This window comes from Grammomys surdaster, unplaced genomic scaffold (genome assembly GCF_004785775.1).
Source record: "Grammomys surdaster isolate TR1022 unplaced genomic scaffold, NIH_TR_1.0 126013, whole genome shotgun sequence".
NCBI classification, from domain to species: Eukaryota; Metazoa; Chordata; class Mammalia; order Rodentia; family Muridae; genus Grammomys; species Grammomys surdaster.
The window spans coordinates 584703-612105 of record NW_021620828.1 but is presented as its reverse complement, the minus strand read 5'-3'; the positions used below and the strand labels follow the sequence as shown (position 1 = coordinate 612105).

The 27403-nt window shown below is 49.6% G+C and overlaps 2 protein-coding genes across 7 annotated transcripts; both read left to right on the top strand.

Moving 5' to 3' along the window:
• Positions 1-7125: 7125 nt before the first annotated feature.
• On the top strand, positions 7126-16965 carry Lrrc23 (leucine rich repeat containing 23). Of its 6 annotated transcripts, none has more exons than XM_028754477.1 (8): positions 7126-7236; positions 7674-7846; positions 7933-8042; positions 8529-8782; positions 10963-11093; positions 13810-13946; positions 16104-16407; positions 16819-16965. In XM_028754477.1, exons 2-7 carry the CDS (start codon positions 7721-7723, stop codon positions 16375-16377), a joined length of 1032 nt encoding a protein of 343 aa, XP_028610310.1. In that variant the 5' UTR covers positions 7126-7236; positions 7674-7720; the 3' UTR covers positions 16378-16407; positions 16819-16965. The 6 variants fall into 6 exon arrangements, 5 of the variants coding, with proteins under 5 accessions (XP_028610310.1, XP_028610309.1, XP_028610306.1 ...); XM_028754476.1 differs by having other exon boundaries at positions 7143-7227; XR_003709626.1 differs by having other exon boundaries at positions 7158-7329; positions 16104-16441.
• Positions 16966-17502: 537 nt separating this feature from the next.
• Positions 17503-26755, top strand: Eno2 (enolase 2). The gene is made up of 13 exons (XM_028754532.1): positions 17503-17545; positions 18653-18752; positions 19224-19319; positions 19436-19494; positions 19808-19877; positions 20465-20598; positions 20807-21029; positions 23067-23264; positions 23734-23935; positions 24195-24303; positions 25420-25478; positions 25741-26131; positions 26631-26755. Exons 2-12 carry the CDS (start codon positions 18668-18670, stop codon positions 25808-25810), a joined length of 1305 nt encoding a protein of 434 aa, XP_028610365.1. The 5' UTR covers positions 17503-17545; positions 18653-18667; the 3' UTR covers positions 25811-26131; positions 26631-26755.
• Positions 26756-27403: the final 648 nt, after the last annotated feature.

The following is a 27403-nucleotide window of genomic DNA, read 5'->3' as shown; positions in this document are numbered from 1 at the left end:
GCTGGGATTAAAAGTGTGCGCCACCACCGCCCAGCAAAAGACAACTTTTAACTGGGGCTGGCTTACAGGTTTTGAGGTTCAGTCTATTATCATCAGGGTGGGAAGCATGGCAGCGTCCAGGCAGACATGGTGCTGGAGGAGCTGAGAACTCTACGTCCAGTTCCAAAGGCAAACAAGACTGGCTTCCATGTGGCTAGGAGGAGGGTCTCAAAGCCTACCCCATGGTGACAAACTTCCTCCAACAAAGCCATGCCTGCTCCAACAAAGCCACACCTCCTAATAATCCCACTCCCTGGGCCACTCGTATTCAAACCACTGCATAGACCAATCTGGAACTTGAAGCAATCCTCCTGCCTCGACCTTTCAAGTGCTAGGATAGGATCCATTGTAATTGAAGTATATCCTAAGTAGCCACTGGGGAAGACTATCAAGTATGTCAGGGAATCTAGCTCTCATTGCACAGGGTAGATGCAGCCCTTGCCAGATAAACACAAAATAAAACCAGTGGCTCCCCGCAGCTTCCAGGAGAATGTCCAAGTTCCTCACTGGGATCTAGCTCTGTTTTCCCTCCCACTGCACACACCCCCGCACGACACCTACTGTTCTAGCACGGAGAACCACCTGCCTGCTTTGAGCAGGCATCCAGCTCTTCCTTCAGGCCTGTGGTACAGGTGCCTCCTCAGTCTGAAATCTGTCCCAAATATATGCTATTATGTTTACACAAATACAGTAAAATTACCTCCTTGGGTTTAGTGTGTGGCTCAGTGGTAGAGTGCTTGTTAGCACGCTTAGGGCCCTGGGTTCCATCTCTAGCATGAAGAACAGAGACAAACAGCCACAACAAGAGCAAATTTAACTTTTTAGTTTTCAGTAAAAGCCTCATTAGGCTGGTCAGAGTTTATGATGGTACCCATTTTATTGTACTGGATTGCCTGTGTACTTAACCCCAACACTGTAAGCCCCTTGAAGGCAGAGGCTGTACTAGACTGTCCCTGGGGACTTAGCACTCACAGCCTGGCACAGAGTAAGAGTCCAACAAAAGGCTGCATCTGGCATGTCTACCTGTTTCCTCTCAGATAAAACCATACCCTTTCCCACTGATCGCATCCTAACACATGTCCTTTTCCCTCCTCCAATGACTAATCTCTTTGTTGTTGTTTTGAGACAGGATCTTGCTGTGCAGCCCAGTCTAAGCAAGGTAAGAGAGCTGGGGAAGGTATGGAGCTTCGGGGAGCTTAAGGAGTTCCCCTCCCCAGAATCTGGTGTAAGGATATAAAAATTCATAGAGAAGCTTGAGATCCCATCATCTGAATTAAGGTTGGCAGGTTTACAGGCCTAGGTTCCAGGAACTAGCTGGCCACCTGAAGAATTAGCCAGGGGGCAAGTCAGCCAGGTCGTTCAGACAAAGAATAGCAGAACTACAAATACAGGTTGGTCAAGTCACCCCAGGGAGTGACTGACCACAATGGGCTAGGTTAAGGTCACATTCCTGAGAAAAAAATGTGTGCAGGATGTTTCCCACTCCCCACCCCGGTTTATGACGTGTGTAAGATGCTTCCCACTCCCCACCTTGGTTTATGACTAACTACTGTTCCTCTTTTTGATTTCCCCTTCACCTCTCTGGTTTGCGGTTTTCTCCTTTAAATACCCCTTGCTCCCAAGCCTCGGGGTCAACGCTCCCCTTGTGAGCATCAGCCTCAGTCAACTGATACCCCAAAATCCGGAAATAAACCCTTTTGCGGTTTGCAGCAAGTTCAGTCTCTCACATGATTCTGGATGGTCGAACTCTCCTGTGGTTTGAGTGGGGGTCTCCCCACTCCGGGGGCTTTACACTGGCTGGTCTCTCTCACCATCAGAGACATATCCTTACTCCCGTTCAACACAGTTGACTACATTCTCTGCGGAGATTTTGCTGACACACAGGTAACAACTTCTGGGAGTCTCAGACCAGGCTATCAACTTGGTTTCAGTAGAGATCCCTGTGAGACCTTGTCCACGGCAATGCTCTCCAATGCTCGAGGGAACCACCTGGTTACCTTCCTTGTTGACCCTTTGAAGAAAATAGCTTCAAACCACCAACATTTTATATATGATTATGGTAAAGATCATGAAGCCTGCTCTTGGGGAAGAGGTGGGGCTCTCAGGCAGACTTAGCTTTCATTTCAAGAAGGTTTTTTTTGTTTTTGTTTTTCGAGACAGGGTTTCTCTGTGTAGCCCTGGCTGTCCTGGAACTCACTCTGTAGAGCAGGCTGGCCTCGAACTCTCGAGTTCAGAAATCCACCTGCCTCTGCCTCCCAAGTGTTAGCTTTCATTTCAAATGCCTCTTTCTCTCTCTTAACTGGAATGCTTAGAGTCTGTGTGTGTGTGTGTGTGTGTGTGTGTGTGTGTACACTCATGCATGCGCATGCTCTCTCACGTGCACACACACACACTCACGAGAGGCCAGAGGTTGATTTCAGGTCTCAGTTGTTCTTTACCTTATTTTTTCAGACAGGATTTCTCACTAAACCTAGACCTCGGGAGATGATTTAGCTGGCTAGCCAGTGAGCCTCCTGTCCCTGCCTCCACAGTACTGGGACTGTGAGTGGACTTTCGGGTTTCAACGGGGGTGTGGGCTCTGAACTTAGCTCCTTATTTATGCCCCACAGGCACTCTACCCACTGAGCCATCTTTCCAGACCAAAATGATATTTTTTGGATTTTTTTATGTGTATGAATGGCTTACCTGCACATATGTTTATATGTGTACCTCCTGTGTGCCTGGTACTGAGGAAAGCAAGAGGCAGACATTGAACATATGAGACTGGAGGCAAAGTTGTGAGCTGGCACGTGGGTGCTGGGAATCGAGACTGCATTCTCTGAACCTTGGTTCTCAGCCTTCCTAACACTGTGGCTTTTTAATATAGCTCCTCATGCTGTGGTGACCGTCAACCATAAAATTATTTTGTTGCTACTTTTAAACTAATTTTGCTACTGTTGTGAATTATAATGTAAATGCCTTCTCTGTAGGATATCTGATGTGTGACCTCTTTTTATGACCCACAGGTTGAGAACTGCTGCTGTAGAAGAGTAACCAGTCCTCTTTAAAAAAAAAAGGCCGGTGGTGGTGGTGCACGCCTTTAATCCCAGCACTTGGGAGGCAGAGGCAGGCAGATTTCTGAGTTCAAGAGTTCGAGGCTAGCCTGGTCTACAGAGTGAGTTCCAGGACAGCCAGGACAAAACAAAAACAAACAAACAAACAAACAAACAAACAAACCAAGATTTATTTATTTTATATATGTGAGTACACTGTAGCTGTCTTCAGACACACCAGAAGAAGGCATCAGATCCCGTTACAGATGGTTGTGAGCCACCATGTGGTTGCTGGGAATTGAGCTCAGGACCTCTGGAAGAGCAGTCAATGCTCTTATCTGCTAGACCATCTCTCCAGCCACTCCCTTTCTTCAAATATCTTTCTTTCTTCCTTTTTTTTTTTTTTTTTTTGGTTTTTTCGAGACAAGGTTTCTCTGTGTAGCCCTGGCTGTCCTGGAACTCACTCTGTAGACCAGGCTGGCCTCGAACTCAGAAATCCGCCTGCCTCTGCCTCCCAAGTGCTGGGATTAAAGGCGTGCGCCACCACCGCCGGGCCTGCCTCAAATATCTTTCAATTAAGAAAAATCTGCTTCCTACTGCCTAGCCCTTAAATTCTTTTGTAAATTAATTTTTAATTAAAACATAATTACATAATTTCTATTTCTTCTTACACCTCTCCTGTGCCCTCTCTCTAATTAGTATTGTTACATACACACACATGTATGTATATATATGCAAATAAATATATGACTGCCACCTTCTGGGTCTGCTTAGTGTGGCTTGTACTTGTGTTTTCTTGGACGGACCACTCGGTGTTGGAAAACCTTTTAGGAGACTCATCCTGAGGAACACTAATTCTCTCTCAGTCCTTCATCTAGGGCTGGAACATGTAAGATGTTTCTCATCCACTTTGGCACATCAGCCGAGGTCGTCATTATTCAGTTCTGGTTTAATTGAAGCAGCCATATTGTTGAGATGTCATGAGATAGCCTGCAATTACTTCCTCGGTTGAAGCCATGAATCCTGGGTTGACCTGTGGTCCCTGAATTTCTAAGGGATTAAAGGAATTGCTTAGACTGGTAAAGGTGGCAGAATGGCCCTGTAAGTGTTCCTGCATGGACGGAAGGTTGTCCTAGGACTTGGAGGCCCAGGAACCTCACAGCTCTGAGCGGAAGCCTCCTCAGCAGAAGGTGTTACAGCTCCCAGGGGAGGGGATCCCCTGGTCAGCTGAGGAGCTCAGGAGCCTGTGCCCCACTCCTTCCCAACAGTTCTTCATTGCTTCTTGGCTGCTTGTGATGTGCGAGTCACACCAGGCTGCAAATCTCACAAAAGAAATTTATCGGAGGGTCCAGGAAGTGGGGGGACGAATCCAGGAATGACTGACTGCCGTCTGCTCCTGGGATTGGACAGCAGGGAACTGGACAAAGGGCAGTACATATGTAGGATTTCTTAGGGGGTGGAGCTCTTCAGGGCAGAGATTTCCAGATTGAGGATTGATGGGATTTCAAGTCTTGATTTTGGGGAGCTGGGGAATTGATGGATCTCCCTGTTTAGGAATTGGTAGGTTTTTCTGCTTAGGGATTGGTGGGTTTTGTGGGACTTTCAGGGATTGGTGGGTTTTCCTGCTCAGTAATTGGTAGCTTTTTTCACCCCCTTTTTTCTGCATTGGGCCCATAGGTTGAGATGGGAAGACCTCAGCCTCAGGTGGCTTTGGGTAAGGTGCTAAGCTGCTTAAAGGCTGAAAAGGAGGGTTGCCACCTCGGACAGCGCCTGCACTGGTATTTCACGAAGGCTGTGGCAGGAAAGGAGATGCATCGCTATGGACAGCTCCTGAGAGGCTGCAGGCTGTGAAGGTGTCGCCTTTTTGATAGGAGCCGCCATTTTCATCCACTGGCTGGGGTCACAAAGGCTGGGTTTGCAGCTTTGACAGCTCTTTGTGACACACCCCTCGGGGACTACAGGCACTGTGTCTCCTTTCCTGTCCTCTTGTCAAGGCTTCAACTTACTGTAGTTTAGGGTGGCTTTGAACTTAATGCAATCCCCCTGCCTCGGTAACAAAGTGCTGGGGTTACAAGACTGTATCACTTAACACACTTCCACTTGCAAAGCACTTCCGGCTTTCAGAGTTCGTTAACGTTTACTCTTTTTGCCTCTTAATTCCAGTACTTGGAAGGCTGAGGCAAGGTTGCTGTGAATTTGAAGCCAGCTTGGGCTACACAGTGAATTCCAGGCCATCCTGGGCTATACAATGACGTTCTGCTTTGAAATATCATTTTTAATTTATTTCCTCACAATAACCTCAGTACTGAGAATACTGGAGGGTGGGGTGAGGCGGGGGCAGGGACTTGTTTACTAAGGCTCAACGAGTACAAATCACTTATATCGTTTGAAAATTCTCTAATCCTTTGGGGTGAATGGCGTTTCATTTTGAAATAGCCCAGATTATCCTGGAACATTCTCTGCTTCAGCTTACAGAGACCTGCTGTTTACAGCTGTGCTCTGCCACGCATAATTCAGCAGTAGATTCTGAGATAATACAGACTGAAGAACACACAGCTATTGTGTGACAGAGCTGTTTGGAACCCGGTATTTATACATTAAAGCTACTGCTCTTGCTAGAGCCCCTGTTCCTTGACACCAAGAGAACAGATTTGTCTGTTATGCTCCTCAAGCTAGACTGATCCGAAGGAACACTTACTGGCTTTCAGCCCACACATATTCCATCAGACTACTTTGCAATCTTTAAAAAAGATTAGCTTAAGTGTATATGTGTGTGTGTGTGCATGTGTATGTGTGTATGTGTGTGTGTGTGTGTGTTGGGGTATGTACCTGAAGGCCAGAGACATTGGATTCTCTGGAGATGAAGTTATAGATGGTTGTGAGCCGCCACCTGTGGGTGCTGAAAACCAAACCCGGGTCCCCTGCAAGTGCGTGCTCTTAACCACTAAGCCATCTCTCTAGCCTCTGATGTGCATTTTATATAAAGCATGTAACAATTAGTCCCGCGTCTTCCTGTATTAAGTGTTCTCTTTTTCTTAGATTCCACAAGATAGTGTTAGCTGGGCGTGGTAGCACTCGCCGGTAATCCCAGCATTTAGGAGGCTGGGAAAGGAGTGACTTCAAGGCATCCTGGCCTACACAGAAAGACTGCCTCAAAACAAAACATAGCAGTAGCAAAGACCCAGCATAACTCAGCAGACTCTTCCCAGTTGTTAAAGTTATATTTATTGCACGGAATTCCAGATAACTGCTAGTAGATTGCAGATCTGCCAAGACTCCAAGCCAGACCTTTTATTGTTTATAGTTATTAATTTTATTATTTTATGTGTACGCTCGTTTGCCTGCATACGTACGTGCGTGCACTATGTGAGTGTCCAGTGTTGAGGTCAGAAGAGGGCGTCAGATCTCTCTAGAGCAGAAGTTATAGATGGTATGTGGGTGCTGGGAAATGGAGTTGGGTCTTTTAGAAGGAACAGCCAGAGCTCTTAATCGCTGAGCCGTCTGTCCATCACCTGCAAGAGGGGGTGGAAGGGGTCGCAAGCTGGGTCTTAAAGCAGCTTGGCCCAGGTTTGCTCCTCCAGGCCACCTTCCAAGGCCTTCAAGTAAATAATGAGCCGAACCCGACCAGCAACAAATCCCATAACTTAATATTTCTTGCTTCTCTTCGTGCTTTCCCCCCTCATCCATCCCCCCTTTTGCTTCTTAGAGATAGTCTTAAAGCCCAATTCCTTTGCATCCGGACATCTGGTTCCTTTAAGGACTTAATGGCCAGCCTCGCCTCCCTCCCGCTTCTCAGCGCTGCTATTATTGGACCATTGTTTTATGTCCTCTGACAATTAACCCCGTGGCACTCTTTTCTCGCCTCCTCCAGGTTCCTGGGATTAGGAATTTGGCCTCGTAACCTGGCAACCACTGAACTACCCGCTGAGGGTGGAAACAGGGGCGTTAGGGTTTGTGCTTTGCGGTTGAGGTACTCCAGGCTCTCAACGGAAGCTGGCTGCAAAGCTAAGCGTCCCGCCCCTGTTGCCATAACAACATATAACTCCTGCTACCCCGTTGCGTCTTCTAAAAAAACAGTCCTGGCATCTCAGCATAAAGATCCTCTCCATACCTACTTCTAGAGGAGCAGAGTCAGGATCTGCGCCCACTTCTGAAGGCGAATTGGGTTGGAGGGTTGAAGACTTCGTGTCGGGGAAATGGTGCTAACAGAGAGACCGCATTAGAAGAGCAGGGGTTGGGGGTGGAAGGGAACCCGGAGGTGAGGTGTGAGTAAAGAAGGGGAGGAGGAGTTGGTAGGGGAGGTTTTAGGAGGACATGTAGAACTATATCACAGGGAATTCAGGAAGGAGGACACTGGGCTGCTGGGGCAGAGTGGGAGGCAAGTGAAGGCAGGAACAGTCTGGGAGTGTGGGAAAGTGTCCCGAGGGGTGCCTGGAAGGGGGAGTCTCCAAGCAGAGATTGGGAGTCCAAAGATGTTCTCTAGTATGAGGAAAGACGCACAGGTCGGAGTTCAGGGGTGACAGGGGCTGTATAGGGAACCTGTAAATGGAGGCGAGGGACCAGAGGGTTGGTGGGAGTGTGAGCTAAGACCTCCTTTCTCAGGACCAGGACTGAGTTCCGTCTGACTCCAGAGCGCAGGGCGGAGAAAGATGTCGGATGAAGATGATGTGGATGACATTGATCCAGAGCAGGATGAAGTGGAAAGAGAAGAGGATGACAAGGAGATAGAGGAATGGGATGACTACAGGAAAGAGGGGGAAGAAGTCTCTGAGGAAGTGAGAGCCTGGAGAAAGGGGGGCTCCTGGGGCTCGGGACTGGGGGGGAGTTGGAAAGGGATGCCTGTGTTACCCACCTCTTTCAGTGGCTGCCCACCCCCCTCACGGAGCTCATGATGAAGGAAGGGCTTTCATTACTCTGCAAGATTGGCAGTGGACTAGCTCACGCTTATATTAAGCTGGAGGCTAAAGACAGGTGAGGACTGAGAGACTGGAGCCTCACGTGCCTTCCCTGTCTCATTCCTGAGTGTTTTGGCTATGGTTTGTCTCTCTCATCCCGAGCTAAATGGGAAGAAATGGTGGGATTTGCTTTTCAGAACTTCTGAGACTCTTTGGTGACTGGGTGGGTAGCTTAGCAGTAGGGAGCTTGCCTAGTATATCCCAGCACCAAAACAACACACTGAAGCTTCTGTGGGGAGCTCTGCTGTCCCTTCCCTGTGGAGTCTCTACCTGGTTCCGACATATAGCTTAGTAATAAAAAGGCTCATCTGGCATGTGCAAGGCACTAGTTTTGATCTCTGCACTGAAAACCAAGAAGAAAACCCCACTTGCCTCCTCTTCCTCTCCCTCTTTGTCATCCCAGTACAAGTTACCTCTGCATCTTCCTCTGTCCTAGTGCCTCTGCCAGTTCTTGCTAGGCTCTTATCCTTTCCGTGGATCTCCCCCCGCCCCCATCTCCTAGGGACCTCACAGACATCACCTTACTGCGTTCCTATATCCATCTTCGCTATGTGGACATTTCTGAGAACCATATTACAGACATGTCACCGCTCAATAGCCTCACTCACCTACTGTGGCTCAAGGCCGATGGTAACCAGCTTCGGAGTGCCCGGTTGAACGAACTGCCCTACCTGCAGATCGCCAGTTTTTCCTACAACCAGATCATAGACACCGAAGGCATCTTTCATCCCCGTCTGGGAAGCCTGGATCTCAAAGGTGGGTCCTTAGGGAGAGATGCACAGAACCTCCCTTCCTAGCATGGAGCTGACAGAAGTAGGCAGTATATGCTTCTTGACTGAGCCACACAGCCGTCTGTATACAGACACTCATTCGTTAAGACACATGCTGGGCTGGGGATACAGCTCAGCCGTAAAGTCTTGTCTCTATACTTACACAGGGCCTAGCCAAAAAGAGAGACTTATTCAAATTAATTGGATTTGTTTTTGTTTTGTTTTTCGAGACAGGGTTTCTCTTGTAGCCCTGGCTGTCCTGGAACTCACTCTGTAGACCAGGCTGGCCTCGAACTCAGAAATCCACCTGCCTCTGCCTCCCAAGCGCTGGGATTAAAGGTGTGTGCCACCACCGCCCGGCTTATTTTTTTTTTTTTTTGGTTAATTGGATTTTTTAAAATTCATTTTTAATTATGTGTACATAGGTATGTGCAGGTGTCTGCGGAGACCAGAAGAAAATAGCTTCCTGTGATCTGCCTGACTGTGGGTGCTGGGAACTGAACCCGGGTCTTCACCACCGAGTCATCTCTGAAGCCCCTCATAAAATTCTTTATGACAGTTCTTCATGCTGGAGATACAACAATGAGCAAAAACTCTTTTCTTTTTTTTTTTTTTTGGGGGGGGGGGTTCTCTGTGTAGCCCTGGCTGTCCTGGAACTCACTCTGTAGACCAGGCTGGCCTCGAACTCAGAAATCCGCCTGCCTCTGCCTCCCAAGTGCTGGGATTAAAGGCGTGCGCCATCACTGCCTGACAAAACTTTCTATTCTTATGTAGAGTCCATTCTAGTTTAGGAGGATGGGCAGATTTTAACAGTGAGCATAGTAAGTAAATACAAACCAGGCATGGAGGCTCCCAACCATAATCCCTACACACTGGTGGTTAGAGCAGGCTCAATGAAATTCAAAGCCAGTCTGGGTCAGCTTGACTTGCAGAGTGAGACCCAGTTTAAAGTACAACGGACTGAACCTATTGTCTTGTGCATGCTAGGCAAGCCCTCTTCTACTGAGCCATATCCCAGCCCTGTCATGACTTTTTATAAGATTTTTAAAGGTTAGTTTGTTTATGCATTTTGTGCATGCTTTGTCTGCATGTAAGCCTGCACACCAGATGGCGACATTGGATCCCATTATAAACGGTGTGGTGGTTTGAAGACACTTGGCCCATGGGAAGTGGCACTATTAGGAGGTGTGGCCATATTGGAGGAGGTGTGGCCTTGTTAGATGAAGTATGTCACCATGGAAGCTGGAAGCGGGACTTTGAGATCTTATAAATATGCTTAAGTCCACCAGTGTGACACAGAGTCTCCTTCTGGCTGCCTTCTGATCAAGAACTCTCAGCTTCTCCAGCACCATGTCTCCCTTGCAGGCTACCATGTTTCTGACATGGTAATAGACTGAACCTCTGAAACTGTCAGCAAGCCCCAGTTGAGTGTTTTCCTTTATAAAAGTTGCCTTGGTCATGGTGTCACTTCATGGTAATACTGTACCACAGACCCAAAGTCCATATTTCTCCAAATAAAAACATGGTCAAGCCTATCAGAGCCTGGTACCAACTTCTGTCTTAGTTAAGGTTTCATTGCTGTGAAAAGACACTATGGGCCAAGCGTATTCAAACCACCACAGATGGGCTGTGAGCCACCACACGGTTGCTAGGGATGGAACTCAGGACCTCTGGAACAGCAGGCAGTGCTCTGAGCCATTAAAGCCATCTCTTCAGCCCCAAAAATTGCTTTTAATTTTGAGAAGTGGTCTCATAAATTTCTGAAGCTGGACTTGAACTCACTCAGTAGTAGCCCAGGGAGGCCATAGCATTTTTACTCTGCTGCTTCAGGCTCTTAGGTAGTAGACTATAGGTCTGAACTACTTGGCCCAGCACAGATGACAATTTCAAACTGGTTGTTTAGGGGAAACACCACCTGACCAAAGATGTTCAGGAAGGAAGGACATTGCCCATGAATGTTGCTTAAGCATTACCGACTCATTCTCAAAGCATAGGTGGACCAACCCAGGTCCACTTGCTTCAGAGCTCCGAAGGTGGTAGTACTGGGTTGTTTTCTCTCACCATCCACACTTCGTCAGAGGGGAAGAAGATATGGGGGGGCCAACATGTCTCCTGCTGAACCTTCACCATGGACCTTTGAGATCTCCATTCCCTCTTTTCCGACAGGGAACCACATCCACCAGGTGTCTGGGCTGGACCCTACAAGACTGACGAGTCTGCACACCCTGGAGCTTCGGGGGAACCAGTTAGAAACTACGATGGGAATCAACCTTCCAAAGCTAAAGAATCTCTACCTGGTAGCTCACTGGGCCCTCAGGCGGCACAGGGAAGGGAGCACAGCCTTGGCTTTTAGGAGGCTCAGCTAGTAGCTTCAGCACCATGGTGGTGATGACCGCACATGGCGCCTGATGATGTGGGAATATAAAATTAAAACAGTAAGTGCAAGCTACGCCTATAATGCTAGCACTTGGGAGGCTGGGTAAGGGGGACAGTTGAGAGTTAGGGGCCAGCCTGGGCTACAGAATAAGACTCTGTCTCTCAGAGGGAAAGGAGGACAGTAGGGGAGAGGAAGAAAGGAAGGCAGAGCTACAGTATATGCTGTGTGAAAACCGCAGAGAAAATGTTTTGATATAGGTTGTTGCAAAATGCGCTTTTCAGGTACAGAGAACAGGCGAAGAAGGCCACTTAGTCATTTGTTTATTTATTGAGACAGGGTTTGATGTAGCCCAGGTTGACCTGAAATCACGACGTAACTGAAGATGACCTTGACCTCCCCTGATCCTCCTGCCTCCACCTCCCAAGTGCCAGAATTCCAGTATGTACCATTATAATTCTCTCTCTGTGTGTGTGTGTGTGTGTGTGTGTGTGTGTGTGTGCGAATATCAGTTTTTTGTTTTGTTAAGACAGAGGTTCTCTGTGTAGCCCTGGCTGTCCTGGAACTCTCTCTGTAGACCAGGCTGGCCTTGAACTCAGAGATCCACCTGCCTCTGCCTCCCAGGTGTGCTAGGATTAAAGGCATGCACTGCACTGCCCGGCTATAATCTAGTACTTTTGTTTTATGTGTTCATGTCTGTGTGCACACACACTATGTGTCCATGCAGGCGTGCAGCTGTGCTGTGTGTAGAAGCCCAAGGTGGACTTCACGCCTCTTCCTTGGTGGCTTCTGATCTTGTGCTTTGAGACAGGGTCTTTCACAGAACCTGACGCTTCACTAATTAATTAGTCAGCCTGGCCTAAGGGCTCCAAGGATCTGAGTGTCTCTACCCCAACAGCAGGCATTACAGATTGTGTACCCTACCCACTTCCACACACACAAGATTGGCTTTTTATGTGAGTGCTAGGGACAAATAAGTCCTCAGGACAAGAATTTTACTGACCAAGCCATGTCCATGGCCCATGTTCTGTTTGTTTTTTTGTTTTTAAGGGTCATACCATGTAGCCCTGGCTGGCCTATGTAAGTCAGGCTGGCCTAGAACTCACAGCAATCCTCTTGCTCTGGTCTTCTTTTTTTGTTTTGTTTTGTTTTGTTAGTTTTTTTGTTTTGTTTTGTTTTGTTTTCGAGACAGGGTTTCTCTGTGTAGTCCTGGCTGTTCTGAAACTCACTCTGTAGAGCAGGCTGGCCTCGAACTCTTGAACTCAGAAATCCGCCTGCCTCTGCCTCCCAAGTGCTGGGATTAAAGGCATCTGCCACCACCGCCCGGCTTGCCCTGGTCTTCTAAGTGCTAGGATTTGTAGATGTGTGTCGCCATATCTTGTTTTTATTACTTTACTTTAAAAAATATTTATATGTGTAAGTATGTTTTGTCTACATGTATGTGTTTATGTGTAGTACTGTGTGTGTGCACCTGGTGCCCCTGGAGATCAGGAGGGAGGCTTAATCCCCGGAAACTGGAGTTACAGGTGGTTGTGAGCTGCCACGTGGTGCTGGGAACGAAACCTGGGTCTTCTAAAAGAACAGGAGATGCTCTTAACTACTGACCCCAAGCTTACTTTTAGTTTTGAGACAGGATCTCCCTGTATAGCCTACATTGGCCTGACTCCTAAACAGAGTTCAGGCTTGCCCTCTTATCCATCCCCAAGTGGGTGCTGGGGTCACAGGTGTGCACCACCATACCAGCCAGGCACTCAGTGTCTGCCCGTTCAGCCTGGACATGCTGACTTCTGGAACGGTACTAGAGCCATTTCCCTGTTAGAGAGTGGGGCTCCTGGGACAAGGGCGGGCTCAAGGTCTAACTCTTCTGGAGTTAGAGATAGCCTTGATGGGATGAATAGGCAAATAGAATGTGGCAGAGCTTCTGTTGTGGCGGCTGCTGCTTTTTTTCTTTTCCTTTTGTCTAGGTTGTCTTTTTCTTCTTTTGTATTGGGATTTGAAATCAGTGCCTTGCACAAGCTAGAGGAGAGCTGTACCACCAGAACTACTCCCTGCCCCAGAAACAATGACGTGTTTCTAGTTTCTACTGACAGATTGGTTGTTGTTGTTGTTGTTGTTGTTGTTCTGGGAAATCAGTCTTTGGGCTTCTTTCTCTTTTTTTTAAAAAAAATCTATTTATTTATTATGTATACAGCATTCTGCATGTATGCCTGCATGACAGAAGAGGGCACTGGATCTCATTATAGATGGTTGTAAGCACAATGTAGTTACTGGGAATTGAACTCAGGACCTCAAGGAAGAACAGCCAGTGCTCTTAACCTCTGAGCCATCTTTCTAGCCCTTCTTTTTCTTTTTCTTTTTAGTTAGAAACACTTTACAATTCCTTCTTACTTTGTGTGTGGGGCACGCACAGCATGGCATGAAGATGAATGGCAAACATTGGCTCTCTTTCCACCATGTGGGTACAGGGGAATGAACTCAGGTTGTTGGGCATGTCTGTAAACACTGAGTAATCACACCATCTGTCCCCATCCCCCTCTTCCATGCCCACGATACTCCGATTTCTTCTTGGCTTCCTCCTTTTCCAACTCCCTCTCTCTGCTCGCCGCCCTGGGTCAATGTCACCATACGCCGGGATGTAGGCCCAAAACCTGCTGAAGAAAGTAGAGGGCCTGGAGAACCTGAGCAACCTGACTACCCTGCATCTGCGAGACAACCAGATTGAAACTTTGGATGGCTTCTCCAAGGAGATGAAGTCGCTGCAGTACCTCAACTTGAGGTATGGGTGTGCATCCTCTCTGAGACCCACCTCGCACCTGCCAATCTCCAAGAACAGCTTCTGAGTCCGTGGTCCTCTCCCAGTAACCCTCAGCTAGGTCCTCACCTTGTCCTTCTGATCCTGTCCTCTGCTGTCCTCTCTTCTGCATTTGCCTCAAAGAGCAACACAAAGATCTTCCTGGGAGCTCTGGATTCTTATATTAATTCATCCTATAGTGAATAAGACTGTGCTGTGTTTAGTAGGGCGTATTCTGTGTTTTAGGAACACCTAAAAGAATCAGAAGCAGTTTGTTTTCCTTTCTTTCTTTCTTTTCTGTTTTTTCCCCCCAAAATGTTTTTTTTTTTTTTTTTTTTTTTTTTTTTATTGTTTTTTTGTAGCCTTGGCTGTCCTGGAACTCATTTTGTAGACCAGGCTGGCTTCAAAATCACAAGAGATCCACCTGCCTCCTCCTCGGTGTTGGGATTAAAGGCGTGCACCACCACTTCCACCACTGCTGAGCTTCTTTTTCGTGTTTAAATGTGAGGGTCTTGCAGTGTTCCCCAGGCTGGCCCCAATCTCTCAGCCTCAGCCTCCTGGACAGCTGAAGTTCTAGGCATCCACCACTGGGGCTGTTTTTAAGTGATTCACAGTCTGACTCCAGTGCTCTTTTCCTAGCTGGATCTTATGTAAATGTAAATGCCTTTCTCCCTCTCCTAGGCCCCAAAGACCCTTTCCATTTCTTGTCTCTTTCCTCCTGAACTGAGCACTACCTGTAAAGGACAGCATTTAACCTGTGATATTAAACATAAAATGTAGCCTGGCAGAGGGTGGTGGTGGTGGCACACGCTTTTAATCCCAGCACTCAGGAGGCAATCAGATCTCTGAGTTCGAGGCCAGCCTGGTCTACAGAGTGATTTTCAGGACAGCCAGGGCTACACAGCAGAAGCCTGTCTTGGAAAAAGGAAGAAAGAGAGAAAGAGAGAAAGAGAGAAAGAGAGAGAGAAAGAGAGAAAGAAAGAAAGAAAGAAAGAAAGAAAGAAAGAAAGAAAGAAAGACCAAAACTTCAAAGCTTGATGTGGTAGCACATTTCCATAATCCTAGGTCTTGGGAGTCAAAGGCAGGGGGAGTGTTGCACGTTTGAGGGGGAAGCCAGATCCATACAGTGAGTAAGTCTGTACCAGGCAGAAGTATAGGTATATAGTGAGACTCTGTCAACAACAACAACAACAATAATAAAAATGATAACAGCAACAAAAACCAGCTGTGGTGACTCCTGCCTATAATTCCAGCACGCAGGAAGCTGAGGCAGGAGGAATATTTCTGTGAGTTTGAGGCCAGCCTGGGCTACAGAGCCAGACTCTGTCATCCCCCCCCAACACACACACACACAAACACACACACACACACACACACACACACACACAAGGAGGTGATGGAAGCGCACATGCAGGGTCAGAGGGATTTTTCTCTAAGCTCCTCTTTTCTGATGGACAATTCTTTAATTTTTGTTTCGTGGTTCTATCGATCACACCCAGGGCCTCATGCACGGGAAATATGTCGTCCATCACTGGGCCTAACAAAATGCCAATAGAGCTCGAAGTGAGGAAAGTTCCACGAGGCCCAGAGCACCTGTGGAGATCAGTCTGGAATACTTAGAACTGGATCCATGAGTGTTTGAAACCAGGAGCATGCCATGCCATGCAGAGTTTTGCAAAGAAGCACATTAGAAGACTGAGATTTTTTATTCAAGCTGGGAGACCCAGTCCATCCCTAGCTCTGGGTTCCTTACTGAAGGAAGCACCCCCACACACCCCTTAGCACCCCACTCTCAGGTCCGAGCTCCTCCTCCTGATCTTTCCAACCCCTGTTGTGGTATGGCTGACATAGAAAATGTCTGCTCCTATAAGGGACATTTGCCCCTCTTCTCCAAATACAAGATGGGATGAGGCCTAGCTTTGCTGCTCCAAAGTCTGAAGATGACACATCGAGTGGCATTTAGGGATTCTGTGAAGGGTAGAGGAGGGATTAGGGAACTGCATCCCAACAAGTCTGGTCCTCAACCATCATTGCTTCCAGGGCCCAGAGTTGCTTCCAGGAAGTGTTCTTACAAAGGAAGCCCAATTCCTAGCTAACAAAGGCCATTTTCCTGAGTTAACCCCTCCCTGACCTCATCCACAGGAGCAATATGATTGCTGACCTGGCGGAGCTGGCCAAACTGCGGGACCTGCCAAAGCTTCGGGCCCTGGTGCTGCTGGACAACCCATGCGCAGATGAGACTGACTACCGCCAGGAGGCCCTAGTGCAGGTGGCGCACCTAGAGCGCCTAGACAAAGAGTTCTATGAGGATGAGGACCGGGCGGAGGCCGAGGAGATCCGTCAGAGGCTGAAGGAGGAACAGGAGCAAGAACTCGATCCAGACCAGGACATGGAGCCTTACGTGCCACCAGTTTAGTGGCTCGCCCAGCCTACAGGGACAGTAAAGGTGATGCCAGGAAGACAGCCTCCGGAGGGCAAAGGTTAGGCACACAGGAGGAGAGGCCAGAGTTAGGGGCTTCAGGTATCTTAGATATGAAGGAAAGATGAGAGAGGTGCAGAAAGTGGTGATAAAAGACACAGGAAACCAGAGAAGGGACCGCTGTACAGACAGACATTGCTGGTAGAGACTGGTGGGGAGGGATTGGTCTGGAGCTCACGAGGGAAGGAGGTGGCTTGGGGTATATGGAGGATGTAGCTGGGCCAGGCAAAAGATCCTGCACTCAAAATCTGAAGCTAAAAATAACAGGACACATGGGTGGAGAGGCGAAAGGAGGGCAGAGCGAGGCAGAGACTGAGAGGCCTGGGGTTGTGGGCATTTCCGGTAGGGCACACGATTTATTTCTCTTCTCTTTTCCAGGAGGCCAAGGACGCTGGCCTCAAGAACTGATAAGACTCCAGTGGGGGACCCCCACATTCATAGCCCTGTCACAGGAAGTGGGAGATGCACCCTTTTGTCCCAGACTGGAAATCCATCACATCTCAAGGCTCAGGCTCTTTGGCAGTCATCTCTGTGTGGCTTGTTCTGTGGGCCCAAATTCCTAAGCACAGCTCTCAAGCAGGTCTGGGGCAACTAGGATGCTAGTAGGGGTTGTCTGGAGAGAGGAGCTGGGGAGGTGGGCTGTGATGGGCCAGTTCGGCTTTCAAATAAAAAGGCGTTTTTATACTCTTGTGTGTGACCGAGTTCGTGAACCCCTGTGGTGTGCTTCTCCATCAGTCTGGGTTAGTACCTGCCGCAGTACAGGAATGAGGCGACGCCTGCTTCCCTCGAGTTGGCTGGACGTGGGTTATGAGCATCCGTGTGCTCAAGGGGGTTGCCAGCCTGGTCCCGGATCGCCCCGGCCCTTCCCCCACCCGTTCGGTTCCCCACCACCACCCGCGCTCGTACGTGCGTCTCCGCCTGCAGCTCTTGACTCATCGGGGGCCCCTGGGTCACATGCGCCAGCCTGGCTCTATAGGCACCGCCCCTTGCCCACCCCCCCACCCCCCCGCCCGCGCTGGGAGCCGCAGCCGCCGCCACTCCTGCTCTCTCTGCGCCGCCGCCGTCGCCACCGCCACCGCCACCGGCTGAGTCTGCAGTCCTCGAGGTGAGGCCCGTATCGGGCCGCATCCCCTTACTCGCTCCTTGCCGCCTCCACTCCCCGTTGTCCTGAGCTTAGCGTCCCGGGCGGGTGACGCTGCATACCTGTCACCTGCCTTCCCTGGCACCCTCCATTCCCGGCCTTCCCGGACAGCTCCCGGCTTTCTGCTTGTCACCTCCTCCAGGTTTAGGTACCAGCTTTCTGCATCCCCTTCTCTAACTGCACGGTTGCACCCCCTCCTGCTCCTCTCCCCGCGCCGGTATTCATGTAGGGTCCTGCCGATTTGTTTCTTAAGTTCGATGTCTCCGCAGGCGGCGCGTGTTTCCCTGGCACGTTCTTTTTTTTTTTTTTTTTCCCTTTGCGTTTGCGAAGATACCCTCTCACCCTTCCTTGGCTACCTCAGACATATTCTAGACTCGTCCTTTGGTCCCTCCTTCTCTTCCCCCTCTCTGACATTTCATTTTCTCCGACGCTTGGGGGAGGGATAGCAGGAGTGGGGAATTTGTCCGGGCGTAGAAAAGCAATGGGTCTGCCTCACCATTCCCCACTGTAGCCCCTAGGGACTGGAGCCTTGGTCCCAGGACGCTGTCCCCAGACTCCTCTTGAAATGAGGAACTCCTGTTTGGGAGAGAGGTGACGACCCCGGAGTGTTTTCTAGACCTTGTGTATATGGGCTGTCAAGTTGGTGCTCCGCCTGCCCAGATAACCCCTCTCCTTTCTGTTTCAAGATCTAAGGGGAAAACAATGCCAGTCTGGCAGCCATCCCGCCTAGGGAAGTCTAGGGGAACCCCACTGGTCGGTGAGGCTGCTGAGGGGCGAAAAAAATCGCTGCTTGCCCCTCTCCTCTTCACTGCAGTGCTCTCCCATCTTGTCAGGATATGTACCCCGCCCCTTCTGCAGTGACCTCCCCTTCCTCACTGCATTGACCTTCTCTTCTCTCCACGGGGAAGGGAGAACCCCTTCTACAGTGCTTGATTGCAGTCCGCTCCTCCCCACCCCCTACCACTGCAGTAACCTCTTTCCCAGCCCTCCCAGCCTCTGGCCCCTCCCACTGGCCTCAGGCTCCACCCTTCTAAGCCTCTTATCTTTCTCCTTCCTCCACTTCCACCCAAGGAGATCCCAGCCATTATGTCTATAGAGAAGATCTGGGCCCGAGAGATCTTGGACTCCCGTGGGAATCCCACCGTGGAGGTGGATCTCTATACTGCCAAAGGTGATGGGCGGAGCATGGGCTGTCCATAGCTCCTACTTCCCCTGTGCTGGGTCTGGAAAAGGTTGAGAGGTCTTCCTTTAAATCCAGGGGCCATGGGATGCTAGGCCAGATTCTCAAGGCTGGATTGTGGAGTCTGATCTTCCTTGGATCAGGGCTAGGTGGGTCTGTATTCTAGTTCAGAGTGAGAAAGGTCCTACCTGTGCGAGCACAGGAGCACGCATGCTCTGCCTAGCTCAGCTCTGTTTCTGAGGCCTCCCACTCGTGCCTGCGAGGCCTCAGTTGGGCGGATGAGGTGGCCCTGCGTGTGCAGCTGATACGTTGTCTGTGAGAATGTGTGTATCTGTGTGTAGTGCCAGGGAACCTTGTAGGAAGAAGTCTGGATGTGGCAGGCAGGAGTTTAGGCTAGAAAGCTCAGAGAATCCTTGGGGCCAGAGTGTCCTCCCTCCTTCCTCACGGCTTGTCTTCTTCCAGGTCTTTTCCGGGCTGCAGTCCCCAGTGGGGCCTCCACTGGCATCTATGAGGCCCTGGAGCTGAGGGATGGGGACAAACAGCGTTACTTAGGCAAAGGTGATGGATGGCTCTCCTCTCCTAGCATGTCCCAGTCCCCTGGATGCCTTCCCCTGCCTCTCCACACTCTCCACCCACTCCTCTCGGCCTGACCAGCCCGGTTTTCCTTTCTCTAGGTGTCCTGAAGGCAGTGGACCATATCAACAGCAGGATTGCGCCAGCCCTCATCAGCTCAGTGAGGCCCGCTCTTTCCTGTGGGTGGGGTGGCTGCTAAGCCAGACTCCTAGAAGAAATCTTGGCTCCAGGGAGGGACAAGGGCAGGCAAAACAAACAAACAAACAAACAAACAAATTAAGCCCCACACTCTTTAGGAGTTGTAGTTGCAAACGCAACGGTGTGAAAAATACGCTTATTGCCCCTGTATGAACTGAAGGTTCCAAAAGCCGGCAGGGCAGGGATCCGGTGGTACCCTGCTCAGACATAAGGCTACCTGTGAATGGAGGGCCCTCTGCCTTAGGGTCCAACCGCCATCTTGGTTCTGCCCACAGGGTATCTCTGTGGTGGAGCAGGAGAAACTGGACAACCTGATGCTGGAGCTGGACGGGACTGAGAATAAATGTAAGCAGGGGGTGGGCGGGGAGGGATAGGCAAGCACAGAACCCCAAGGGCCATGCTGGGGACACTTGGACTGTCACCCTCACCCAAAGCCACTGCAGTGGGAAGGGAGACACTAAGAAGGAAGGCAGTGGGAGGGGGTGACACTAAGAAGAAAGAACTTTTTTTTTTTTTTTTTTTTTTTTTTTGGTTTTTCAAGACAGGGTTTCTCTGTGTAGCCCTGGCTGTCCTGGAACTCACTCTGTAGACCAGGCTGGCTTCGAACTCAGAAATCCACCTGCCTCTGCCTCCCAAGTGCTGGGATTAAAGGCATGCGCCAACACCGCCCGGCAAGAAAGAACTTCTTAAAGCATGATGAGAGGGGCTGGCATGAGGTAGACTGGGGGATGTTTAGGAAGAGGTGAGGCTTTCCCTTCCTTCTCACCTCTGTCCCCAATCACACTGTTAGTAATAGAAAATGACCCCTCGCTGTTGAGGGGCAGGGATGGGAAGTCTCCTTTACTGGCTTTCCTGGGGAGTATAGGTGGAAGCAGGGGCTACAAGAGAGGGGGACATTTTTTTACTCAGTGCCTTCCTCTGTAATTTTCCAGCCAAATTTGGGGCCAATGCCATCCTGGGTGTGTCCCTGGCCGTGTGTAAGGCTGGGGCAGCTGAGAAGGACTTACCCCTCTACCGCCACATTGCTCAGCTGGCTGGGAACTCCGACCTCATCCTGCCTGTGCCGGTGAGCACTGCACTTGCCTAGCCTCTTCCCCAGGGGAGGAGGGAGCATGCAACCAGGTGAGGGATGAGGGGAGGAAGGTGAACAGGCAGACACCAAGGAAGGATGGGGATGTGAGACCCGAGCCTCGCATCCGCATCCGAGGACCTCAGGTTGGCATTCTCAGGAGCAGGAGGAAAAGGCTCTGACTGCTTGATCTGTGGCTCCCCAGGCCTTTAATGTGATCAACGGTGGTTCTCACGCTGGGAACAAGCTGGCCATGCAGGAGTTCATGATCCTCCCAGTGGGTGCTGAGAGCTTCCGGGATGCCATGCGACTTGGGGCAGAGGTGTACCACACACTCAAGGGGGTCATCAAGGACAAGTATGGCAAGGATGCTACTAACGTGGGGGATGAAGGTGGCTTTGCCCCCAATATCCTGGAGAACAGCGAAGGTGAGGCCCGGAGCCCTTACTCCAGCCCGAGTCTCATGCTGGGAAAGCTGGCACATGTGGGTCCTGTAGGACACTGGAGGAAGGTCCTTAAACTTCAGAAAATCTCAAGAGGTAGCCAGCAGCCCCTAGGGTGGACTCCTGGGGCCTTCCGATTTCACACATAGACCTTGTAGCTTGGTCTGTTACCTGCCCAGCCAAACCTGTTAGTTAGCATAGGTCCTCACTGGACTGCTGAGAATATTGGTAAGTGCTCTGGGTAAGGTCCACTTCATCCTTAAATGCCACAGTCTTAGATGACATACACCATCCTCCAGGGAGGTAATTCACATTGGTTCTATCCCCTTCCCAGCCTCTTAGGTATCTAGGATTCCTATATCTCCTGTGCTTTTGGGAACTGTAAAGGTAGTGGTTAGAAGTGAAGGTACTGGGGCTGGAGAGACGGCCCAGCGGTTAAGAGCACTGACTGCTCTTCCAGAGGTCCTGAGTTCAATTCCCAGCACCCACATGGTGGCTCACAACCATCTGTAATGGGATTCAATGCCCTCCTCTGGTGTGTCTGAAGACAGCTACAGTGTACTCATATACAAAAAAAAAAAAAAAAAAGTCAAGATACTGGCCAGGCAGTGGTGGTGCTTGCCTTTAATCCCAGCACTTATAGATGAATCTCTGAGTTCAAGGCCAGCCTGGTCTACAGAGTGAGTTTCTACAGAGTGAGTTCCAGGACAGCCAGGGTTTCACAGTGAAAGCCTTTCTCAAAAACAAACAAACAAACAAAGAACAAAACAAAAAGTGAAAGTACTAGCTAGGGGTGTGGCTCAGGGGTGGAGCACCTTCTCAGCCTGTCCCAGGCCACTGCACCCAAATGTATACACATGCATGCACAAACATGTAAGTGCACTTGTATCCATACACATTCCTGCCCACTCTAAGATTACTTGCATTTATTTTGAACTCTGAGGAGTTATTGGCTGGAATCGCCAACACTTGGGAGGGTGAAGCCTAAGGGTTGCTATGAGCTTGGAGCCTGGACTACAGGGTCATGAAACCTTGTTTAAAAAAAGAAAGAAAATAATAATAATTAGTAATAACAGAAAGAAAAGATAATAATGACAGTGATAAAGACACAGACAAGGTTTTTTAAAGAGCCAAGCATTTGAGCCGGGCATGGAGGTGCAGATCCTTAATCCCAGGCAGAGACAGGTACATCTTTGAGTTCAAGACCAGCCTGGTCTACACAGAGTTCGGGGCTAGTAGCTAGGGCTACATGGTAAGAACCAGTCTCAAAACAAAACAAGGTGGTGGGGAAAAAAAAGGAATGATCTGAGTTCTAGAAGTATCATTGAGGATTAAATGAGATGTGTACAATGCTAACATGAGGTGGTACCAGGGAAGGCCGCTATTAGGGCTTAGTGGTTAAAGACAGTTGCTGCTCTTGCAGAGGACTCAGGTTTGGTTCACAGCATCCACATGGTTCCAGGGATGTAAAACTGTCTTCTGGCATCTGTGGGTACCAGCACACCCATGAAGCATATACATACATGCAGGCAAAACACTTAATACAAATAAAAAAAAATTTTAAAGAACACACACACACACATCCTGCTAGCCAGGGCGTGGTGGTGTAGGTCTAGCATCCCAACCATTTAGAGGCCAAGGCAGGAGAATCGAAAGTTCAAGGTATGCTTTAGCTACAGAGTGAGTTCAAGACCAGCCTGAGCAACTTAGACCCTTCCGCAAAATGAAAAAGAAAAAACGGGGTAGGAGTGTGGCTCGGTAGCAGAGGACTTGCCTCAAGTGAATGAGGCCTTAGGTTCCAGCCCCAGCACCAGGATGATGTGTGGGGGAGTGAGTGTGGGGGAGGGGTCTGGGGAGGGGGACCAACTCTAATAACCGAATTCTACTTTTCTGTCTCCCTAGAGAGCCTCTCTCCACAGACCCTAGCCATCCCTCCCCTCCAACAGTCCCCTCCTGCCACTCTGAATTGCTTTTCTCGCCCTCTTTCCTTCACACCGATTTCACTTCACAATTTGTCTCTAGCCTTGGAGCTGGTGAAGGAAGCCATCGACAAGGCTGGCTACACGGAAAAGATGGTGATCGGCATGGATGTGGCGGCCTCTGAGTTCTACCGTGACGGCAAATACGACTTGGATTTCAAGTCTCCCGCTGATCCTTCCCGATACATCACTGGGGACCAGCTGGGGGCACTCTACCAGGACTTTGTCCGGAACTATCCTGGTGAGAGCGAGGGATTGTGGGAGATAGGAAAGGGAAAGAACGAAGATTGGCAAAGGTGAACTTTATGGGGTGCAGAGTCTGGGGCCAGGTGACATCCCGAAGCGGCTGAGAAGCAGGGAGAAGAGGCAGCAGGTTCTTGCAAAGCGGCGCTTTGAGTGTCCTGTGACTGGGCACGTAGCTGTGATGGGGCTCCTCCGATTGTTCCAGAACCTGGGCTCTAAGAGCTACTTGGGTCCTAGAGAGGGCTCTGGAAGGAGCCAGGGATGGGAAAAACATGAATGGATGTGACAGAAAAGTGCCAGGCGTTACTATCTTTGATTGATGAAGGAGGTGGCGCGGCTGCCTGGGGGTGGCGGGGGAATCACTGAGGTACAGCTGCCAAGGGCCTCCGTCCCACTCCATGGAGGCCGCTGGCCTCCATCAGAGCATTCTCTGGCAAGAACCGGTCCCCTCTCCACTCCCTCTGCAGTGGTCTCCATTGAAGACCCGTTTGACCAGGATGACTGGGCAGCTTGGTCCAAGTTCACAGCCAACGTCGGCATCCAGATAGTGGGCGATGACCTGACGGTGACCAACCCCAAGCGCATCGAGCGGGCGGTGGAGGAGAAGGCCTGCAACTGTTTGCTGCTCAAGGTCAATCAGATCGGCTCAGTCACAGAAGCCATCCAAGCGTGAGTGGCTTCTGGCCTCCTCCCACCTCGATTCTTCAGGACTCCTCTTGCGAGCCCTCCTAGCTGGATTCTGCCCTGGAACCCTGGCGAACGCTGGGTACCCTTCACACTCTTGTGACTTCTAGTCTCACTATACTTCACGATCTGCCCTCACGCCCCTTAGTCACCTTCCTCCAGGGGCTTCCTGACATAGATCAAGCCCGGGGCGGGGAGGGAATAGCTGTGCTTCGGGACAGGTCAGTGCTGGTGTACGCTGCAGGTGCAAACTGGCCCAGGAGAATGGCTGGGGAGTTATGGTAAGTCATCGCTCTGGAGAAACGGAGGACACGTTCATCGCTGACCTCGTAGTGGGACTGTGTACAGGCCAGGTGAGTAGAGCCAGTCTGTGGGATTAGAGAGATCTTTGTAAGGCTGGTGGATTCTGGGCCCAGTAGTTATTGTCTTGCCAAAAATTTGAGAGTCAGAGAAGTTTCAAGAGTAGAAGTCTGGGACTTGGAGATTTAGCTCAGTGGTAGAGCACTTGCCTAGAAAGCACAAGACCCTGGGTTCAGTCCTCAGCTCTGGGGAAAAAAAAAAAGACAAAATAACAAAAAAAGTAGAAGTCTGGCCAGGCATAGTGGCACACACCTTTAATCCAAGCACTCAGGAGGCAGAGGCAGGTGGATCTCTGTGAGTTTAAGGCCAGCTTGGTTTATATAGCGAGTTGCAGGACTCCCAAGGCTACACTGAGGCACTCCTTAACAAGCAAACCATAAAAAAGAGTAGAAGTTCTGAGCTGGTGACAGCAGGTACAAGTGCCCGGTGCTAAGCCGACTGTCAGCTTAAAGTCTGACTCATGGCACTCACAGGTTAGAAGGAGAGAACCAACTCCCAGTTGTCCTCTGACCTCCAAATGCACACCATGGCAAGAGCAGATCCACAGACGTGTACACAGACACAAAATAAAGTATTGATTTTTATAATTAATTAATACAAATACAGATGTATTTGTATTAATACTGGAGGTTTAGCTCAGTTGCAGAGTACTTGCCTAGCATGTGCAAGACCTTGGGTTTCATTAAAAAGGGGGAGGGGAATAGGGTATGATGGTGGTATGCCTTTAGTCCCAGCACTAAGGAGACAGAGGCAGGAGCATCTCTACAAGTTCAAGACTAGCCTAGTCTACATAGTGAGTTCCAGGACAGCACAGTCTACACAGTAAAACTTGTCTCAAAAACAAACAAAAAGACCTGGACTTGGTGATACATGCCCTTAGTCCTGACACTTGGGAAGTAGAGACAGGAGGATCAGGAATTCAAGGCTAACCTGTCCCTTTTGAAGCCAACTTTCACAAAACTGTCTCAAATTTTTTTTTTTAAAAAGTGTGTGTGTGTGTGTGTGTATGTGTGTGTGTGTGTGGTGTGGTGTGGTGTGTGGTGGGGGAGTAGGGTTGTCCTATCAGGTGAAGGAAATCTCTAAAGTGCATATCTCCTGGAATGTTTCAGATCAAGACTGGTGCCCCATGCAGATCTGAACGTCTAGCGAAGTACAACCAGCTCATGAGGTGAGGAGGGTCCCTGAAGAACAAGAACTCGAGACCAGGGTTCTTGACCCCTTTAGGCCACCATCCTGTCTCCTGCATCCAGGACCTGGATGGTAGTTGATGCAGTGGGTTCAAAGATGGTCTGACTGACAGATCACTAAGAGTCCAGGAAAGCCAGGAAATGTTCACCTTGGGGCAGTCCTCAAAGGAGGAGCCTGGAGGGACCAGAGCGAAAAGCAGATCCCTCTTCTCCTGACTGCTCCCTTTCTGGATTATCTGTCAGGATTGAAGAAGAACTGGGGGACGAAGCTCGCTTCGCGGGACATAATTTCCGAAATCCCAGTGTGCTGTGACTCCCTCACCCCCCGCTTGCCTGCTCACTGGAACATCTCATTCTCCTGGAGCCTCTTTCTTGCTGTCCCAATATGCCATAACTCACCCTGATACCCTGAGCCCCAAGTCACCCAGAACACCCCGACTCACCTGCTCCGGCTGTTCTTGGCTTCCGCCACCCCTTGCTATCTCTGCTCTTCCTCCTCTCTGGGCTCCATTTTTGGGGATTCCAATCTGCCCACTTTCCCTTCTATTCTCTCTTCTCTTTAAAAAAAAAAAAAAGACGATGAGAAGGGGGTCCACAGAAGAACCGTCAGTGTCTGACAGGAGCTTCGGGATTGGTGTGTTGGGGTGTTTAAAGTGGGGCCATGGGGCATCTGTGTGTCATTGCTTTCTTTCCATGTTGTGTAGAAGCCTTGAACTATGCATAGAACTGGGATTTGGGGAGTGTTGGATGTGTGGTCATGCTTGGTTACGACTTTAGAGAGAGAGAGAGAGTGTGTGTATGTGTGTACGCGCGCACGCACGCATGCACAAGCACACATTTATTTATTTATTTATTTATTTATTTATCTACTTATCACTCAGCTGGTCAGTCAGTCATCTCCCATAGCTCTTCAGTCTGAAAGTGACCCAACTTGACAGGGCTAGGCATCAGTATTTTCATGTGGCTGCATTCCAAGATGACCTAGGATGGGAGGTTTTGCTAGCACGGGAAAGGGAACAGAAAAGGACCGTAGCAACTGTTCCATTTGGTGCGCTAACTGAAGCTCGCTACTTTACGGAATGGGGCTGTGTACCTGGGGGGCTTTCCCCCTCTCACTCTCTCCCTGGCCCTAGGTTCCTCAGTCTTTCTTCGGCTGCACCAGAGCACCGCCTCACTCCCTGTGCCATGTTCCACAGTTGCCACTGTCTTTGTGGCTTTGAAATGACCACCACCATTAAAGTCTGAATCACAGAGCACCGCCCCTTGTCTGAGGACTTTTTCTCTCTGCTCCATAGGAGAGGAGGAAGAGAAAAGACTAACTATTGGTGAAAGGACTAACTATTGGTGAACCTGGAGAGCAGATCTGGGGAGGGCTCAAAAATCGGCAGGCCAACTCATGATCAAGTTTGCCGCATAGCGGGTTATGTGGGATCCATTTTTTTTTTTCTCAAGACAAGGTTTCTCTGTGTAGCCCTGGCTTTCCTGGAACTCACTCTGTAGACCAAGCTGGCCCTGAATTTACAGAGATTAGCCTGCCTCTGCCTCCTGAGTGCTGGGATTAAAAGCGTGTACCACCACACCTGACTGAACTGAGGACTCATAGCCTGTAGTACAGGAGTCACTCAAACATAAGGGATCAATTGTATCCGGGGAGAGGAATGAGGCGTTTCTGGTTCCCAAAGTCTTTGGCCAAAGAAGGAATAAAGTAGCTGACTAAAAACTAGAGCATTCCTGTACTGGTCCTCAACAGAATTCTGGATGGCTTTGACATGAGGACATCATGGCCACTGACAACTATGGAATATGGAACTGAAGAGAAAAGGGAGAGAAAAAGAAATATTAGGGGTACTGGGGGCCTGGGAATCTGAGTTCTCCAGTAAAATGGCTGCAGCACCAGCCTCCCCGA

What these genes read in the sequence shown, in the direction of transcription:
- Lrrc23 (XM_028754477.1), top strand. Translation starts at nt 7,721, where the DNA reads ATGTCGGATGAAGATGATGTGGATGACATTGATCCAGAGCAGGATGAA. An exon ending in AAGCTGGAGGCTAAAGACAG is followed by an intron (nt 8,043 to 8,528) that starts GTGAGGACTGAG and finishes CCCATCTCCTAG; the next exon opens with GGACCTCACAGACATCACCT. An exon ending in GGGAAGCCTGGATCTCAAAG is followed by an intron (nt 8,783 to 10,962) that starts GTGGGTCCTTAG and finishes CTTTTCCGACAG; the next exon opens with GGAACCACATCCACCAGGTG.
- Eno2 (XM_028754532.1), top strand. Translation starts at nt 18,668, where the DNA reads ATGTCTATAGAGAAGATCTGGGCCCGAGAGATCTTGGACTCCCGTGGG. An exon ending in ACCTCATCCTGCCTGTGCCG is followed by an intron (nt 20,599 to 20,806) that starts GTGAGCACTGCA and finishes GTGGCTCCCCAG; the next exon opens with GCCTTTAATGTGATCAACGG. An exon ending in TGGGACTGTGTACAGGCCAG is followed by an intron (nt 24,304 to 25,419) that starts GTGAGTAGAGCC and finishes GGAATGTTTCAG; the next exon opens with ATCAAGACTGGTGCCCCATG.